The sequence below is a fragment of the Microcaecilia unicolor genome, chromosome 9 (genome assembly GCF_901765095.1).
Source record: "Microcaecilia unicolor chromosome 9, aMicUni1.1, whole genome shotgun sequence".
NCBI classification, from domain to species: Eukaryota; Metazoa; Chordata; class Amphibia; order Gymnophiona; family Siphonopidae; genus Microcaecilia; species Microcaecilia unicolor.
In genome coordinates, this window is record NC_044039.1 from 95,570,968 (window position 1) to 95,589,350 (window position 18,383).

Here is an 18,383-nt window from a genome sequence, read left to right on the forward strand (position 1 = left end):
GCTTGTTTGGGGCTAACCAGCTATTTTCAGCCGCACTTAACTAGTTAGGCCCAGATTCCATATATGGCGACTAAAGTTGCCAAATTGCGTGAACAAGTTAATTGATTACCAGGATAATTGGTGCTGGTATCTGGCCAATAACAAACAATAATCAGCACTAATTGTCACTAATCGGAATTTATCGGGTCCTTTTACAAAGGCACACTAGCGTTTTTAGCGTGCATAAAAATAGCACACACTAAATGTTAGTTGTCCATATATTTCTATGGGTATCGTTAGCATTTAGCAAGCACTAATGATTAGTGTGCCCTAAAACCGCTAGTGCGCCTTCATAAATGGATACCTACGTGTACAACATTCTAAGTGTAAAGTGATGCATGTAAATTCTAATGTGCAGATCTCAAAAGGGAGCGTGGCAATGGACGGTCCTAAAAGTTGCACAGAATACGCCCAATCCGCGCCTAAGTTAGGCAAGGGTATTTACACCAAGTTTTAGTTGGCATAAATGGTCGTGCCTAAATTGTCAGGTGCTACTCGTAATTTATAAACCATGCCTAACTTTACGCAAGGTTTATAGAATAGCGCTAAGCGTGTTTTTTTCCGGCACCATATATAGAATCTGGCCCTTAGTTCCACTAAAAATGCCCAGTTAGTGCCTGTCTCCAAACCGGCTATTTTGGGAGCATTCCAGGGGCGAAGTCAGCACTTGGCCATCTCAGTGCCACTATTCAGCACTTAACCAGTCAAGGGAACCTCATAAATAGAATGGCATAAAAGTCAGTCCTATCTTTAGGCGGCAACCCATAGGCTATTAAGTGCCGAATATCGCCGTTCATCAGCTGTGCTTTAGCCGGCTCCGCAAACCCCAGAAATTCCATGCCAAAGCCTGGATGTGGCCCGGCATTGAATTCTGGACATATGCTAGTGATAGTCAGCAAAACGCTAAGCGCTACTGCCTGAATATCAAAGCTTGGTATTTATAGTTGGGGGAGGGGTAATTTTATAAAGTGATTTCTACCCATAGATTTTTTTTTTTAATTGTGTGACTGCATATGCACATGAAAATTACATGCACTTAAAATGGCGCCTACGCAATCCTCATGTAAGCATTCCCAGGAGGGTGTAGTTTTGGCAGAGCACAAGCAGGTTTGAAAAGTATGTAGAGATCTTATGCATGTAGAGTACATGCATAAATTGACATCTTTTTCAGAGCAGGTGTAAATTTATATGTTGGTATTTGTGAACTGTTGAGACTGATTCTGGGATCTATATTGCCTTTATAAAATAGCTGCTGTTTCCCCCCCCCCCCCCCCCCCCCCCACCCCCCCCCCCCCCCCCCCCCCCACCCCCCCTCCCTTAGGTGTCTTGTTATAAAATCCAGCCTAATAAGTACAGCTACAATTTTATCTCCTTCAAAAAGCAATGACAACAAATATAAAGGGATTATTTCCTACTCTTGCAGGGCCCATTTTATTCCTAGGAGTCCTGCAGCATATGAGTGTGCACTAACCATTAGTAAGTAATCCCTAAAATGTCTTAAGAGCAGTAATGTTAATAGACTTGCAGCTATGCACTGTGAGTGTGATGCACACATCTGCTTTCCTGAGGGCTCATGGGGTTGATACAGAAAAAAGCGTTCCTGGCAGGTTTAGCTCTTCACTTTTCCAGTATGATTGACCTGTTACACTGTTAAAAACTTGCTTGATTTATTGTGTTATCAAAGAGCACCCTCTGCTGTATTACACCAGGTACTTCCGCTACAATTGACGTGCTCTTTATCTCCGTTAGGTCGCACTGGAAGGTACACCTTGATAGAAAAATGGAGAGATACAGAAAGACATTTGGCACCATATGAAAACCCCATCATTTCACTGAACAAGTGGGGACAATATGCAAGCGATGTACAGCTAATATTACGACGCACTGGACCATCCCTCAGTGAAAGACCCACATCGGATATCGTTGCTCGAATACCTGAAAGAACTTTGTATAGGCAAAGCTTGCCTCCCTTAGCGAAGCTAAGACCACTGAATGACAAAGCGATCAAAAGGCGGGAGCCAAAAAGGAAATCTTTGACGTTCACTGGTGGTGCCAAAGGACTAATGGACATTTTTGGTAAAGGTAAAGAATCGGAGTTCAAACAGAAGGTGCTCAAGAACTGTAAAACTACAGCCGAGGAGGTGAAGAAACTGCTCCATCTACAGACAGAGAAACTTCAATCTCTTGAAAAACAGCTGGACTCGAATGAAGCCGAAACCCGGTACTGGGAGCAGAAGTACAACTCCAGCTTGGAGGAGGAAATTGTTCGGCTGGAGCAGATGATCAAAAGAAATGAAGTAGAAATCGAAGAGGAGGAGTTCTGGGAGAACGAGCTGCAGATAGAGCAAGAAAATGAGAAGCAGCTGAAGGAGCAGCTGCAGGAGATGAGGCAGAGGATGACAGACTGTGAGCGCAAGCTCAAAGACTGCCTGACCCAGATCCACAGCGTAGAGCGTGGCATCGAAGGTGAGAAACTGCAGCAGGAAGTGGAGGGGCCCAAGCTGGATGAGGAAGAGATGAAGGGAAAGATTGAGAAGCTCCATGGAGAGATTGATGTACAAGGACAACAGAGTCTGAGGCTAGAGAATGGCACAAGAGCCGTGGAAAAGTCTTTGGGACAGGCAACAAAGCGGCTGCAGGTAAGAAGCATCTTGTACATGGTACATGGTAGCCTATTAACAGCCAGAAATCTCTGAATAGCCATTAGGTATATTCAGTTGTACGGATAGTTACATACATATAGGGATTGATATTCAAAGAAATTTAAGTAGCCAGAAATGGCTTCTGGCCAGTTAAATTACCTGTCCGGGCTAACTGGTCATATTCACTTAACCAGTTAGTGCCACTGAAAATTTACGGTTAGCGCCCAACTCAAAACCAGCTATTTTGAGGGTATTCCAGGGGCAGAGTTAACACTTGTCCAGTTAAATGGCAATATTCTGCACTTACCCGGCCAAGGTAACCGCATAAATAGGACCACATAAAAGTCAGGCCTATCTTTATGCAGTGCCCCATAGCTGGTTAAGTGCTGAATATCACACCTAGGGGGCCCTTTTACAAAGGCGTAGTAGGCTCTACACACATGTAGCAAGCGTCAAAACGAGACTATTGCCAGGCTAGCGTGGCCCCCTGTTGGTAATTTCAGATTTGGTGCACGCCCATACTGTCGGGACAAATAATTTTTTTTTAAATTTCCTACCATGCGAGGCGGTTCTGGCATTAATTGGCAGTTGGTGTGTGCTGACCGGTCACTATGTGTATAGCACATGAGCCCTTACCACTAGATCAATGGGTGGCGTTAAAAGCTCAGGACGTAAATAGGCACGTGCTGGTTTCAGTTTTACCGCAGGCCCTTTTCCTGGCTCATTGGGAAAAAAAAGCCTTTTTTCCCAGACGCGGTAAAAACTGGCCCGGAGCATGCCAAAAACATACGCCCACACTATCGCAGGCCACTTTTTGCTGCGGCTTAGTAAAAAGACCCCTTAACTGGCTATGATTGTGCCTGAGCCCAGACATGGCCCAGCATTGAATTTCCAGGTACTACTACGCCTGGTTAAGTTGCCTGTGTGGGGCTATCCACTAATGTTCAGCAGCACTTAAACAGATAGCACCATTGAACATCAGCACTAACCGCATAAGCCAAAACCAGCTATTCAGTGGTTGATCTAGAGGCAGAGTCGGCACTGAACCAATGAAGTTAGTCAGCTACATAGGACTGTATAAAGAGCCAGTGGTGTAACCAGACCTGACATTTTGGATGGGCCCAGACCTAATATGGGTGGGCACTATATGCATATAGGTATGAGTAGTGTTTCTTGGGATACTACAAAATAATGTTTTAGAATGCACTTGATGATGGATTTCTAAGTATTCTGCCCAACAGCTGCCCTGCATCAACATAAACCACTTAATGTGAAAAAAAAACCAATATTTTAAAATATAGTTATATTATGCTGTATCATACTTGATCAGATATGTCTACTATAATCCCACCACCACCAGCCAGCATTTTGAATACAAAAAAATTACATATTTAAAATTTTATGACCTGCCGTACTGGGCAGCTGCTTGCAGTAAAGTTGCACGTGCCACGTGGTGCAGAGCACCCTGGCTCCTGTAGCTGACTCAGGCTTAGCCTGTGTTGTGGGGCACTGGGGCCGCAGGGGAATGCTACTGCGGGCTGCTGTGATTGAAGATTTGAGTAGTGATGATGAAGTGACTGTGTCGAAAACTTAGAGCCCAACCAGCACTGAAGTCAAAATCTAGACCTGGGCCGGGCAGCAGTGAGGGCACCAGGCACTTAGGCAGGCACAGTGTAAAGAAGCCGCGCCCACTACACACCCAGGCGGCACACCGCAGCTGTCCGCGCTCAGCCTCTTTCTTTGTTCATCATGCTAAAAAATAGCTGCAGGCACCAGGACCATGTGGCACTGTCTGCTCCTCCCCCCCAGGTCCGGACCGGAGTGCCTTGTTCTCGGCTCATCATGATGCTGCCGCATTGCCGTCTGGGTGTGTAGTGGGTGCGTCTTCTTTACACTGTGCCTGCCTAAGTGCCTGGTGTCCTCACTGCTGCCCTGCTGGCTGCATGTTTATTCCAGTGCCGACTGCCGTGCTGAGCAGGCCACCGCCGCAACAACTGTAAAAAGTGAAAGGGCTTCAGTGTAGCTGCTGCTTTGCTGTGCGCTTTTCAACCACGCTTAAAGCTAGGTGGGCGGGCCTGAGCCAAGATTGGATGGGTCTGAGCCCGACTAGGCCCGCCCGTAGCTACGCCCCTGTAAAGAGCAGTCCTATTTATTAATCTGTTTTATTTATTTTTACATTTGTATTGCGCCTTAACCCAAAGCGGGTAACAATAAAACATACATAATCAATAAAAAATGAACCAACAAACGATCATCTTAAAAGTACAATCAAAGCAAAATGTAAATGATATAAATCTCTCCACAGATAGTGCAAAGACTCACGTCACAGTCACTTCAATATCCTTCATTCCTCTAGAAAGGCCTTTAAAAAACAATGAGTCTTTAAGAGTGACTCGAACTGTTGAATATTGTCGTATAATCTTAGATGACCAGGAAGATTATCCCAAACTGAGTATAATCTTTGGCCAGTTTATGTTGGCACTTAACCGGTTGAGTACCAGCCATCCACACATATCTGGGTATTCAGTACTAGTGCCTGGAATATCCAGGCCCAAAGCTGACAGCAGCTGAATATTTGCCCCTGTATTTATCAAATAATACCAAATAACCACCTGTCTCTGAATACATACTTTTAAACTGAAAAGTTCTTACTCAAAGATGTGAAATTTTAAAGTTGTTGGTGCAGATTTTCCCCAGTAGTAGTGCGCCATAGCTTAGGACTTCTGGCTTTTAGCATGCTTTATTTCAGTCATCCTTTGAGTCCAAGGGGAGCTCTGAGCTGCACACAGTCTTGCTCATAGCCTGTTGCTACAAATGTCAGTAATTGAAAGGAAAATCAGTCCCACCTGCAATTTCTCTTGGGCTTCACAGATTGCCATATGAAAATACATGAAATCCAAAAGCCCTAAACATAAGACAGTAGATCACTTCTTCCCTACATACATACATTTATATATATACAAACACTGTCCCCCTCCTTCAACACTGTCACCTACCCCCAACTCATCCCCCTTCAACATTCTGTCTCTCAGCTCATTCCCCCCTCCCCTTCCCTCCATGCATAAATCTTCAGGCACAAATTTACGCCTGATCTGAAGATAATGTAGAAGCGCCAAACTCAACAAGAAGTGTTGCCTACGAAGGAAGATGCTGCCCAAGGAGTAGGTAATGGACGTGGGGCAACCAATCCAGATGGGACACCAAAAGCTGAATAGATAAAATCTTTATTGCCAATGACCAGATATGAAAGAGTTGGCACGGTTCCATGTTTCGGCAAATGTATGTCTGCCTCAGGAGTCAACATATCTAACATGTAAAAATATAATACAATATAACAAGTTGAAAACATTGCATATGTAAAGAATACATACATAGTGGCCATAAATGGGCGCATAAAATTATGCATAATGTCATGCAAAAGCAAAGGGATTGTATAATGAAAATACAGTATACATAAAGGGGGAGATACTATATATGGCGCCTAAAAACTCAGTGCTGAAATCAGTGCCAACTAAGCTTATTCAATAATTGGTGCCTAGATTTATGCGCCGATTATAGAATACACTTAGTTGATATTTTCAGCGCCTAAATCTACATGTATCCATTTACACCAACGAAACGTGGCGTAAATCTCAGCATGTAGATTTAGGCTCACTGGGCCATATTCTATAACTAGGTGTGTAAATTTCAGACGCCATGAAACACCCATTTCCCTGTCTATAACCATGCCCCTCTTGCCCTGCATGCGTTAGAAGTTTGGCGCACATCAATACAGAATACGCTTAGCGACTTGTGCGCCTAAATTCTAATTGGTGCCAATTAGTGCTCATTATTGCTTAAGTGCTGTTATCAGCGCTCATTAGCTTGTTAAGTTATATGCCTTGTTGAATCTTTTGGCACACTATGTGGAATCCCAGGGACAAGTGGTGTGATCACACTTGCGCAACAATGGAAATTAGAAAAGTTTGGAATGCACTTAAAAGAACATGTCATGCATATATAGCATGAAAAGAATTAAAATACTACTAGTATAATGAAACACTAAACAGTGAACAAGTCGATAAAGCATCAAAACAATGAGCCAAATACTCTCATAAAGTTGTGTAAAGGTCTTTTTAGAGAATGAGTGGTATATTTAAAGTGTGATGAAGTATAATGCATCTATATGTATGTGTGTGAGTATATATTAATGTATAAAGGGGAGGAACAAAGTTAGAAAGTGAAATATGAGGAGGACCAACCTGTGCCAATTGTGGATATATTATCAGTTGGGAAAGAAAGCCAGCAGATCAATGTCACAACAAAAAGATTTTATTGAAGATACCGTGTATGAACAAATCGCCCGACACAGGCCGTGTTTCGCCCACCTAGGCTGCGTCAGGAGCTACAATGAAAAATATATAATAATTATCATAGATCATATAATAAATAAAATATAACACACATCCGAGCATAATATATCAAATATATAAATTGACAAAAAACAAAATATGGAATATTACTAGTATACATAGAGAGTTATACTAGAATAATTACATGAATAATATATCGCTACGCACTGTCCAATATAAATAATATATATATATACCTAAAAGAGCATATATAAGAAGAAATATATATAAAAGAAGTGTATATAATGCAACCAATTGTATGGACAGTGCATATAAACATATATATAAAGCATAATAAACTCTGACAGCACGTAACAGCAAAGCCAAGGCACTGGTGTAGATTACGCACTTCAATACAAATATGTATAAAAAAATTTATAAATGGGATAATAAAGGCACATACCTAATTTGAAACCTTCGTAAAGGGGCAACTATAAAAAGTGAACATGGACACATCAAATAATATTCTATGTTCCAAAATGAGAAATGGGGTAGTATGTATGGGAACAATAAAAATATTACTCACTTATGGTGCATAAAAGTCAAGAAAAAACCAGCTCAAACGGGAATCCTATAATCATAAATCAAAAGAATTAATAAAAAGCAAAAAATAAATTAGAGCGATCAAGACTAATAATATGACGTTAGTTTAGGTATCATAGGGTGACACTACATTGTGTATTGACATGACTAGTGCAATGTGTTTATAAAAAATACTATATACAAAACGTCTTGCAATCAAAACAACATCATGGCACAGCAATGTCACATATATAAACACTAAGTGCGATATAATAATAAAATATCTAAAATGTTACAAGTGCCGTGTTATAAAATGATCCACTTATTGTTATGTAGGACAATACAGGGCCCTTAAAAGGCTGACAGAAGCGCAATGAAATATTATCAGTTGTGCAGTCTTGTAGCTGAAAACTACTTTTGCTGCAAAATCCAACAAAAGAAAGCCAAGCAGAAAATAAATTTTAGCAGAATATTTAAGGGGTAATAGACCACCACAACAAGGATTAAGGCCAGTGTTAATAACAGAGCACCCCACAGAAAAGATTTTTTTCAAAGGGGTTTAAAGAGTTTTAAAAAAAGGGGGAACATACAATGCTGTGTATTTCAAAAGTAGTGAGCACTAATGAACCCATTATAAGCCACTGAGTGTGGATAGAGAAGCAAAAGAATGGCCTTGCTCATTCAGTCAGTAACATGGCTCCCAGTATCGTCATTTCTCTGCCTAATAAAACAGTTCATATCCATTTTTTATATAATAATAGAAGCCAACCAAAACTGCAGCCAAAAACGTATTACCTGGTTTCGGCGGAAACTAAAACAGAAAACTCATGTTTGGTTGTGTGAATGTGAACCAGTGAGGGCCACGGGGATTGTCAGAACTTGCAATGCGCACCCCTCTGGTCTTAACCCACAGTATCCAAGCCAGAATATAATTTAAGTAATGAAAGACCATTTTTTACTTCCAAGCAAAATAGCCTCCACACACATGGACCACATGAAAACTGAAACTAAAAACCATGATGCTTTTACAGTGGCTGACTTTGCACTGCACTCGGAGTGACAGCTGTTATCATAACTCCACAGAGACACTAGTTCCTAAGGAGTTTATCATCCCAAATTTACAGACAAATTCCTGCTAAAATGTATCAAAAGCATTTATTTGGAGCACTGTGTTTACCATATAACTATTGTGCAAGATTATCACTGCAATTACTTTCAATCACAGTAGACAAAAAGAAAAGGAATAGCCCCCCCACTCACAAACTACCTTACAATCCCTGATGGGTCTAGTCCAGTATGTAGTCAGGGCAGGAGCGATACCCAGTCATGGCAGCCAGTTTGAGAGCAGATGGCTGGCGTGAGCAGGAGTAACTGGGGAACGTGTCTGCCCCAACTACACCCATTCACCACCAGGGATTGAAAGATAGGTCCAGGGGGGCCTATGGATGGGGGGTAGACACTCAAGGGGGTCGGTGAGGAGGGGCAACTCCTGTTCGGGTGGGGGGAGGGAGGAAGACAAATGGGACAAAGCACAAGATTTCAGCTTCCACCAAAAACACATGGTCTCTTTCAGCCGAAACCAAAACCAGGCAGAAAAAGGATTTAGGGTTGATTTTGGCACTGTAACCAAAACTGAAATTCAGTCAGCCTCTAATATTTAACAAACTGTCACCGAATTAGTAGAAAAAAGTTTTTTAAAATCTTCTTAAATCTTCTCAGTAGCAAATTCAAAGGTATTACAATCACATCCACACACAGTTCAGCTGATTTCACAGTGTCTCTGCTTCCAGCCTGGCCTGTACTTTCACATAGTGTGGATCCATAAGGAAAAACATGAAATTCCTTGTCATCAAGCAGATGAAGCCATTACGTATGGGTTATGTCCATCAACCAGCAGGGGAGATAGAGAGCACTCAAACTTTCACAGTGCCCTCTTGGCCAGCTAGCTCCACTGCCTCTTCAGTAGTCTCTATCTCCCTAGCAGGGTGGCTGCAGCTTGTTCGAGCTCCAGAAAATCTGCCGGGAGGTGGTTCCTGGCTTGCCAGTTGTTAACCGGGGTGTTGGAGGCTATAGCAGCTTCACTTTAAAGGCACATAGGTTAGCCCTTTCCCTGCCTTACCCATACCTCTGTGTGTTACAAGAAATGATTTATTTTGGGGAAAGAGCTCGAGAGCACTCGCTACTGTTTATAATTTAAGAGCAGATGCTGTATTTATAAGTTTTAGGATATTAATTTCTCCACCAATTGCAATAAATTAAATAAATTAAGTATCAGAACACAAAGAGACCGTATTTAGCTTCAAAAAGGTTGATTTAATATACAATTGCACACGAGAGGTAGGTTTTAAGAAATCTTTACAGGTAATCTGTGCTTAAAATAGAACAAGTAGCAGGTAGGTTAACTTACAAGTCCTTGTACAAGCATGCTGTGGTCCAGCTGATTGATGAGCACATGTTGAGGACAGGAGGGCTTCTGCAGCTGAAGAGAATCTGAGTTGCTGGCAGTTGATGAGAATCTTGCTTGCAGTTGAAGAGAATCTGACTCTTGGGGAAACAGCTTGTCCTTTTATATCTTGCAAGCTGCAGGAGGATATGCCATGTGGATCTTTGTCCTGGTTTCCACACAACCATTGGGCATTTGCAAAGCATTGTGGTATCTTGGTCTCATGTCTGCACACGACCCCTGAGCATTTGCAGAGCATTGTGGTATCTTGGTCTCATGTCTGCACACGACCCCTGAGTCCTGGTATGACATCACGAGACTTACAGTCTGGATTTTCTTTTGATGTCCTGTTCAGTCTCTGGGGCAGATACACATTACAAGTCCTTCCTTTCTGCACATGTCTGGAAGCTGATGGGAGGGGCAGGTATACCTTTGACAAGCAAATGTCCTGTTTATGCTTCCTCTGAGTTCTTTGTTTTATTCAGGTGCCCACCTTAGTCCATCTTTTGTTAGGTGGGAGGGCAGAGGAAGCTCTTTTGTGTTTGTTAAGTGTTTGTCCCTGCTCTCAGAAGTTCCCAGAAAAAGGAATGGAGAGAGAGGGGCTTGAAATGAAACTATTCTCTCTGCTGCCTTGTCAAATATATATTTTTAAAAGATACACAAATATATTGGTGTATATATAATCCAGCAAATATGCTACATATTTCAGTAATAAACTGATACCATTACATGTGGATGTGGACATATTGCCTTGCTTTCCCTGTCCTTTCCCACCAACAGTGGATGCAGGCATATAGGTTCGCCCTTTCCCTGCCTTTCCCACTCATCTGAGCCTCCGGAGTCTTCAATACCTCTGCTTTCCTCACAGCTTTTAAAAAAAAAAAAAAAAAAGAACAGAGGTTTTTGACCTGATTTTCAGCAGGATCGTAGTTGTACACTAGATCCTTTGAGGTAAGAGTGTTTTCCAACTCCTCCGGGGTGGGCCCGCGATCGGGGCGATTTTGGCGCGAAACTGCCATTTTGGATTTTACCGCCGTTTTTTTGGCGATGGCTGCGGACAATGTAAAGCGCTGTTCCACTTGTGGCAAGCGCAAATCAGCAGCAGGGCTCTGTAAATCGTGCTGTACTGGCGTAGGAGCCGGCCCGAGCATGGCGAGCGATGTTTCTTCCCGCTCTGAGCTGGCAGCGGGCGCATTTTGCTTACACCGCATGGCGCGGCCTCCGTGGACACGGAGAGACCTGAGCCGGGTGGGCACCTCGAGATGAGGTTATTTCAGGAGTGGCTGGCACCGGACAGGATTTGGGTGCCCAGGGTGAGATTTTCTCCCCGGATTTTGTGCTTTTGCTGCATAAAGCATACATGATGAAAAGAGCCCTTCCTCAGGGGGTCGCCTGAGGCTCCTCTGATTGCCCCCCCGATGGATTCTGGCCTGGGACTGCCCAGTGAGGCTTTTTTCCCGGATGCTTGGCCTAAAGATAAGCGCAGAATGGTTAATTCCCCTTCAGATTGTGGTGCACCTTTTTCCCCCCCCCCGTGGTCGGGGTGTGAGGATTCGGAGAACTCTGACAGACGTTCTTGGTCTGAGGAACCAGAGTCAGGTGCGGATTTACCACAGGATCTGGATGATCCCTCCGCGGTGAGGATTTTCCACCGTGATGAGCTGCCTGCGCTTATTTCAGATACCCTGCAGGCCCTCTCGATTGAAGATCCTGACAGTGGCATGGCCTCCTCGGGTAATCCCAGGATGGCTAGTACCAAGAAAGCTGCTCGGGCCTTCCCTTTGCATGACTCCATCCTAGAGCTTGTTTCGGCTCAGTGGGCTGACCCCGAGGGACCTTTGAGAGTTTCCAGGGCTATGGGGCAGTTATACCCTCTACGTGAGGGGCATTTGGCTTGTTTTCAAATGCCTTCAGTGGATGCCCTAGTCACTGCGGTGACAAAGAGAACTACCCTCCCTGTTGAAGGAGGTGTTGCCCTGAAGGATGTTCAAGACCGTAGGCTGGAAACAGCATTGAAACGGTCCTTTGAAATTGCAGGTCTCACTGTTCGGGCGTCTGCATGCAGCTGTTATGCTGTTAGAGCCGGCCTAGCTTGGCTGCAACAGGCAGTGGCTCAGCCCGGAGATGGAGTGGAGCCCTTCTTGGATGTGGCTCCGCGGATGGAGGTGGCCTTGTCCTTTCTGGCTGATGCCCTTTATGACCTTGTCAGAGCTTCGGCTAAACAAATGGCAGTAGCATTGGCGGCTCGCCGTCGTCTGTGGCTACGACACTGGGCAGCAGACATGGCCTCTAAGCAAAGGTTGGTGAAGTTGCCTTTTCAAGGACTTCTCCTATTTGGTGAGGAGTTGGAAAAAATTGTGAAAGGCCTGGGTGATCCTAAACCCCAGCGCTTGCCCGAAGATAGGCAGAGGCCTTCCTCTAAGGGCCAGGCGGTCCACTCCTCGTACAGACCTCGCTTCCGTGAAGCTAGAAGGTACCGCCCGGGGCGTTCTGCTGGGTTCACTTCACGTGCCCGTGGTCAACAGAGGAACTCCTTTCGCTCGGACAAGCGTTCCGCAGCCGGTGGCTCAAGACCAGGAGTTCAGGGGCGACCCTCTCAATGATGGTGCGCCGGCCCTCTCCTCGATGCCTGTCATCGGAGGACGGCTTTCCCTCTTTGCCGAGGAGTGGGTCAAGATTTCCTCAGATCAGTGGGTTCTGGACCTGATCAGAGATGGATACAGAATAGAATTCAACGCCCCAGTAAGAGACGTGTTTGTGGAGTCCCGATGCGGTTCTGCCGTCAAACGGGCGGCGGTGGAGGAGACTTTGCAAGGTCTGATTCAGTTAGGGGCTGTGACCCCGGTGCCTCCCGCCGAGCAAGGCTGCGGCCGATACTCCATCTACTTTGTGGTGCCGCGAAAAGGTGGGTCCTTTCGCCCTATTCTGGACTTAAAAGAAGTGAACAAGTCCCTGAGAGTGCGGCATTTCCACATGGAATCCCTGCGCTCCGTCATTGCGGCGGTACAGCCAGGAGAGTTTCTCACGTCTCTAGACCTGAAAGAAGCTTACTTGCACATACCGATTTGGCCCCCGCACCAGAAGTTTCTGAGGTTTGCGGTGTTGGGAAAAGCATTTCCAGTTCAGGGCCTTGCCTTTTGGCCTCGCCACAGCTCCCGAACCTTTTCGAAGGTAATAGTGGTAGTAGCTGCTTTTCTCAGGCGAGAGGGTATCAGGGTTCACCCGTACCTAGACGACTGGCTCATCAGAGCAGACTCTGCAAACAGAGAGCTTACAAGCTACAGCCAGAGTGGTCTCAGTACTGCAATCTCTAGGCTGGGTCGTCAATATGGCCAAAAGTCACCTGACTCCTTCTCGATCTCTAGAATTTTTGGGGGCCAGGTTCGACACAGTCCGGGCTATGTGTTCCTACCCGAGCTAAGGCGGTGCAAGCTTCAGAATCAGGTCCGTCTGCTCCTGAGGATGCCCCGCCCGCGAGCTTGAGACATTGTCCAGCTGCTGGGATCGATGACAGCCACGATGGAAGTGGTACCCTGGGCGAGAGCGCACCTGAGACCTCTACAGTATTCCCTACTCCGGAGATGGTCTCCTATTTCTCAGGATTACCAATGCAGACTTACTTGGCTCCCTGCGGCCCGACCTCAGCATGGAGTGGTGGCTCTCGGACAGCATGCTGCGGCGAGGAATGCCGCTGACGCTCCCCGTTTGGTGCCTAGTGGTAACAGATGCCAGCCTGAAGGGCTGGGGCACACATTGCAAGGGAAGCATGCCCAGGGTCTATGGACACCGAGGAGTCAGAGTGGTCCATCAACCGCCTAGAGTTGAAAGCGTGTTTCAGGCGCTTCTGGCCTTTCAAGTGACCCTGGAGGATTGGCTGTCAGAGTGATGTCGGACAACACTACAACGGTGGCCTATATAATCGACAAGGCGGAACACGGTGCAGAGCACTAGCCGCGCAGCCGAACTTGATTTGCCACTGGGCCGAGCTGCATCTTCAGTGTCTGTCGGCAGCTCATATTGCAGGTCAGAGCAATGTGCAGGCCGATTTATCTGAGCAGGCATCAGATCGATCCAGCAGAATGGAATCTGGCAGACGAAGTATTCCTGCAGATCTGTGCCAAATGGGCAAGCCCGTGATGGATCTAATGGCGACAAGTACCAATACCAAAGTCTCGTGCTTCTTCAGCAGACGGAGAGATCCTCGCTCGGCGGGGTTGGATGCCTTGGCTCAACCCTGGCCTCCGGGTCTACTTTATGTGTTTCCCCCATGGCCCTTGATAGGGCGCCTGCTCTTGCGGATTCGGCTGCACCCAGGAGAAGTGGTCCTCATCGCCCCCAGATTGGCCAAGGAGACCTTGGTATGCAGACCTCCGACAGATGCTCCTGGAGGCTCCTCTGCCGTTACCTCTGGTACTGAACCTGTTGACTCAGGGACCGGTAGCCATGGAGGACGCCGGCCGCTTTGGTCTTACAGCATGGCTATTGAGAGGGCGCAATTGAGGGATAAAGGTTATTCCAATAAGTTATTTCCACTCTCCTGCAAGCCCGCAAGCGGTCCACTTCCGTGGCTTATGCCAGGATTTGGTGCCTGTTGAGTCTTGGTGTGCTTCCAGAGCCATTGCTCCAATGCGGGCTCCTGTCTCGCTGATTCTGGACTTTTTGCAGGAAGGTGTACAAAAAGGCTTGACCTATAATTCCCTGCGGGTGCAGGTGGCAGCGTTGGCCTCCCTTCGTGGTAAGGTGGAAGGTGTGTCTTTGGCTGCTCACCCAGATGTGGCACGGTTTCTTAGAGGGGTGCTTCGGCTCCGACCTCCAGTGCGAGCACCCTGTCCAGCTTGGAACCTGGGGCTAGTTTTGAAAACCCTGCAGGCATCTCCTTTTGAGCCGCTTCGGCAAGCATCGGAGAAAGATTTGACGCTGAAGGCCGTTTTTCTGGTGGCCATTACCTCGGCGAGACGGGTGTCAGAGCTCCAGGCGCTGTCCTGTAGAGACCCATTTCTGCAATTTTCAGAGTCCGGAGTCACGGTTCGGACCGTGCCTTCCTTTATGCCTAAGGTGGTTTCAGCCTTTCACCTAAACCAGCCTCTTTTTCAGAGGAAGAGTTTCTAGAATCTTTTGGGCAGCTGCACCTTTTGGATGTGCGCAGGACTCTGCTGCAGTATCTGCGAGTTACTAACTCTTTCAGGACTTCTGATCATCTGTTTGTTTTGCTATCCGGTTCTCGCAGAGGGTCTCCAGCGTCTAAAGCCACTATTGCCCGCTGGCTCAAAGAAACTATCTTTTCAGCTTATCTGCTGGCCGGCAGGGTTCCGCCTGTAGCCTTTAAGGCGCATTCTACTAGAGCGATTTCTTCCTCTTGGGCTGAAACTGGAGCACTCTCTCTTCAAGAGATATGCAGTGCAGCAACATGGGCTTCTAAGCTCTCCTTTGCCCGACATTACAGGCTGGATGTGGCTGCCAGGAGGGATGCGCGTTTTGGTGCACATGTGCTAGCGCGTGGTGTGGCTTGTTCCCACCCTATCTAGGGATTGCTTTGTTACATCCCATACGTAATGGCTTCATCTGCTTGATGACAAGGAAGGGAAATTAGGTTCTTACCTTGGTAATTTTCTTTCCTTTAGTCATAGCAGATGAAGCCATGAGCCCTTCCTGTATGATTGTCTGTATGCTGTGAATCTGTTTTTCAGGTTCTGTTCTAATTTCCTGAAGTTCCTTCCTTGGGAGAAAGTTGGAAAACAATCTTCAGGATTCATGTTCAGTTTAAATTTAGGAGGATGTGTTCATTCCCTCCAGTGTTTTGGGAGGATGTGTGATTCCCTCCAGGAGGCGCGTGTGTTCCCCTCCACTTATACAATAAGGAGGATGAGTTTATTCCCTCCAGGAGGATGTGCATTCCCTCCTTTATGAGTTCATGCCCTTGTGATGGGCCATCGTTCGCTGTGAGGAAAGCTCTTGTGATTCCCATTGCGGTTTGCCATACTGCTTTGGAAGCTTCAAATACTGAAGAGGCAGTGGAGCTAGCTGGCCAAGAGGGCACTGTGAAAGTTTGAGTGCTCTCTATCTCCCCTGCTGGTTGATGGACATAACCCATACGTAATGGCTTCATCTGCTATGACTAAAGGAAAGAAAATTACCAAGGTAAGAACCTAATTTTCCCTTATGCTATATCTGGAAAATACATCTATTTAAAAACGTATCTATACTTTGAAAAAAAGTTTTTAAATTCCATACAAACTTTCCTTGATTTCATCATTTATTCTTGCCTCTGAAAGACACTGGTGCATGCTTGGTGTATAAAAAATACAATCAGCAAATCAAATTTTAAAAGACTTCAACCAATCAAAATGTTTTTCCAAGCATATACAGGGGGCCCTTTTTACAAAGAGGGCTTACCACTCGCTAAAAGGGAAGTACCGCCGGGCTACCACAGCAGCCTGGCGGTACTTCCCACCTCCCACTGCGCCATGTATTTTAGTGATTGCAGAGATCACTCCGTCTGCCAAAGCTAAGTGATGTTTTTATGCAAGATAAATATACAAGAAAATTAAGAAAAAGTATAAGATGTGCAATCACTAAAATGCATGGGTGGATTATATCAACATTATTTTTGCATGAGAGAGCACTAAATTTAAAATTGTCAAGAATGTTTAAAAGGAAAATAGAGGTTTTTGGCCAATGATAGATCCTGTGAGCTGTGTGAAGAAGTATGATGTGTTTGTTGGTGTGAATAGCAAACACTTTTTTCAGAATATCACAGCCAGCTGAGGTCTTTTTTCCTCTATTTTTCATTGCTCCTCCTGCATATTGCTGGGGTTACTTTGTGGCCTGATGCTCCTAAGATTATTGGGCCACAAAGCAGCAGGCTGATGCTCCCGGACTTACTTAGCAGGGTACTCCTCAGTTTCCAGGCCCCCTCTCCCAACTGAAGCTTCCTCCCCGGGTCAAGCCCCACCACCCCTCCCCAAAGTTCCTCCCATTACCCCAGCTCTACTTCGAAGGTAGCCCTTGCCTCCTCTAAGGGCTACCTTTAGATCAGTGATGGGGGAAGGGCTTTCAGGCAGAAGCAATGCCAAAAAGCAGGCCTAAATTAGAAGGATTGGTGCCAGAGTGGTCACCTCTTAGAGGTATATTCATTGACACAGATTAAATGGATTTTGCCGTCTAATTCATGTATAAATTTAAGCCAGTTGAATACCAGTCCCATTCTGCACATATTGAAAAGCTCCCATAGTCTTCATTGGCAGGCAAGGTTAGTATTATATCTGGGGAAATACAGTAATTTAAAATTTAGATAAGTATAAGTGAGTGAGTATTTTACTGCATCCTGTGTAATGTTGGAAAAAAACCTGTTCAATCTCTAGGAGCGAGAACAAGAACTGGAACAGCTGACCAAAGAGCTGCGTCAGGTCAATCTTCAGCAGTTCATCCGGCAAACAGGAACAAAGGTTACAGTGCTTCCAGCAGAACCGACTGAGGTGGAGGTGTCACAAGCCGAGAGTGAGAAAGGTACAGTTTGCATGGGTGAACACCCTCCTCTGTGCCACAGAGCTGCCTGGCCTCACAACTATAGCACCCACACACAAACCCCACTTTGAGTCTCCTCCTTTGGACATTACATATTTATCTGAATTTGATTCACACTTCTTTCAGTAGTAGTCCAAGGTGAGTTACATTCAGGTATACTAGGTATTTCCCTGTCCCCAGAAAGCTTACAATCTAAATTTGTACCTGAAAGTGGAGGATTAAGTGATTTTTATGCAAGCTCACAGATAGCAGCAGTGGGATTTGAACCTGGTTTTTCTGGTTTTTAGCCCAGGGCTGTAACCACTAGGCCACTCCTCCATTGCACCCTGAGTACCTGAATGTACACATGCACATTGTTACCCTGCATAGCTGAACTTCATCTGACTTGAGGAAGGAAACTTCAGGAAAAGGATGCTGGAAAGATAGGCGCAGAAGGGTACAGATCGTTTTGAAAATAGGATCTAATGATTATTTTATTAATGGAGCACAAAGGCACTGTTAAATGAGGCCATATTCAAAGGGCCTAAATGCCTAACTTTGAGAACTGGGCTCCTAAATTTATCTTTTGAAAGTTTTCTACACTGACTCCCAGCTTCTATATAGTATAACTTGAGCTTCGCGTGTAAATCTGGGTGTGTTCTGATTTGTGCTGTGCAACTCAATTGGTTACAAGCCAATCAGTGCTGATAATTGGATGTTAAGTAATTATTGGTACTAATTGGCACTAATTAGAATTTACATGCACTACTCACTAAGCATATTCTATAACGTAGTCCGATCCCAAAAGCGGGTGTGGCAGTGAGAGGAGCATGGGTGGGTCGT

At 45.4% G+C, this 18,383-nt stretch overlaps 1 protein-coding gene across 1 annotated transcript in view; it reads left to right on the plus strand.

The window, feature by feature from the left end:
• Positions 1-18,383, plus strand: part of RASSF8 (Ras association domain family member 8) — a 287,085-nt gene that overhangs the window by 265,544 nt on the left and 3,158 nt on the right. The window contains exons 4-5 of the mRNA XM_030214077.1: positions 1,789-2,678; positions 17,399-17,543. Coding sequence (XP_030069937.1) covers positions 1,789-2,678; positions 17,399-17,543 — 1,035 coding nt within the window. The remainder of the gene's footprint in view (positions 1-1,788; positions 2,679-17,398; positions 17,544-18,383) is intronic.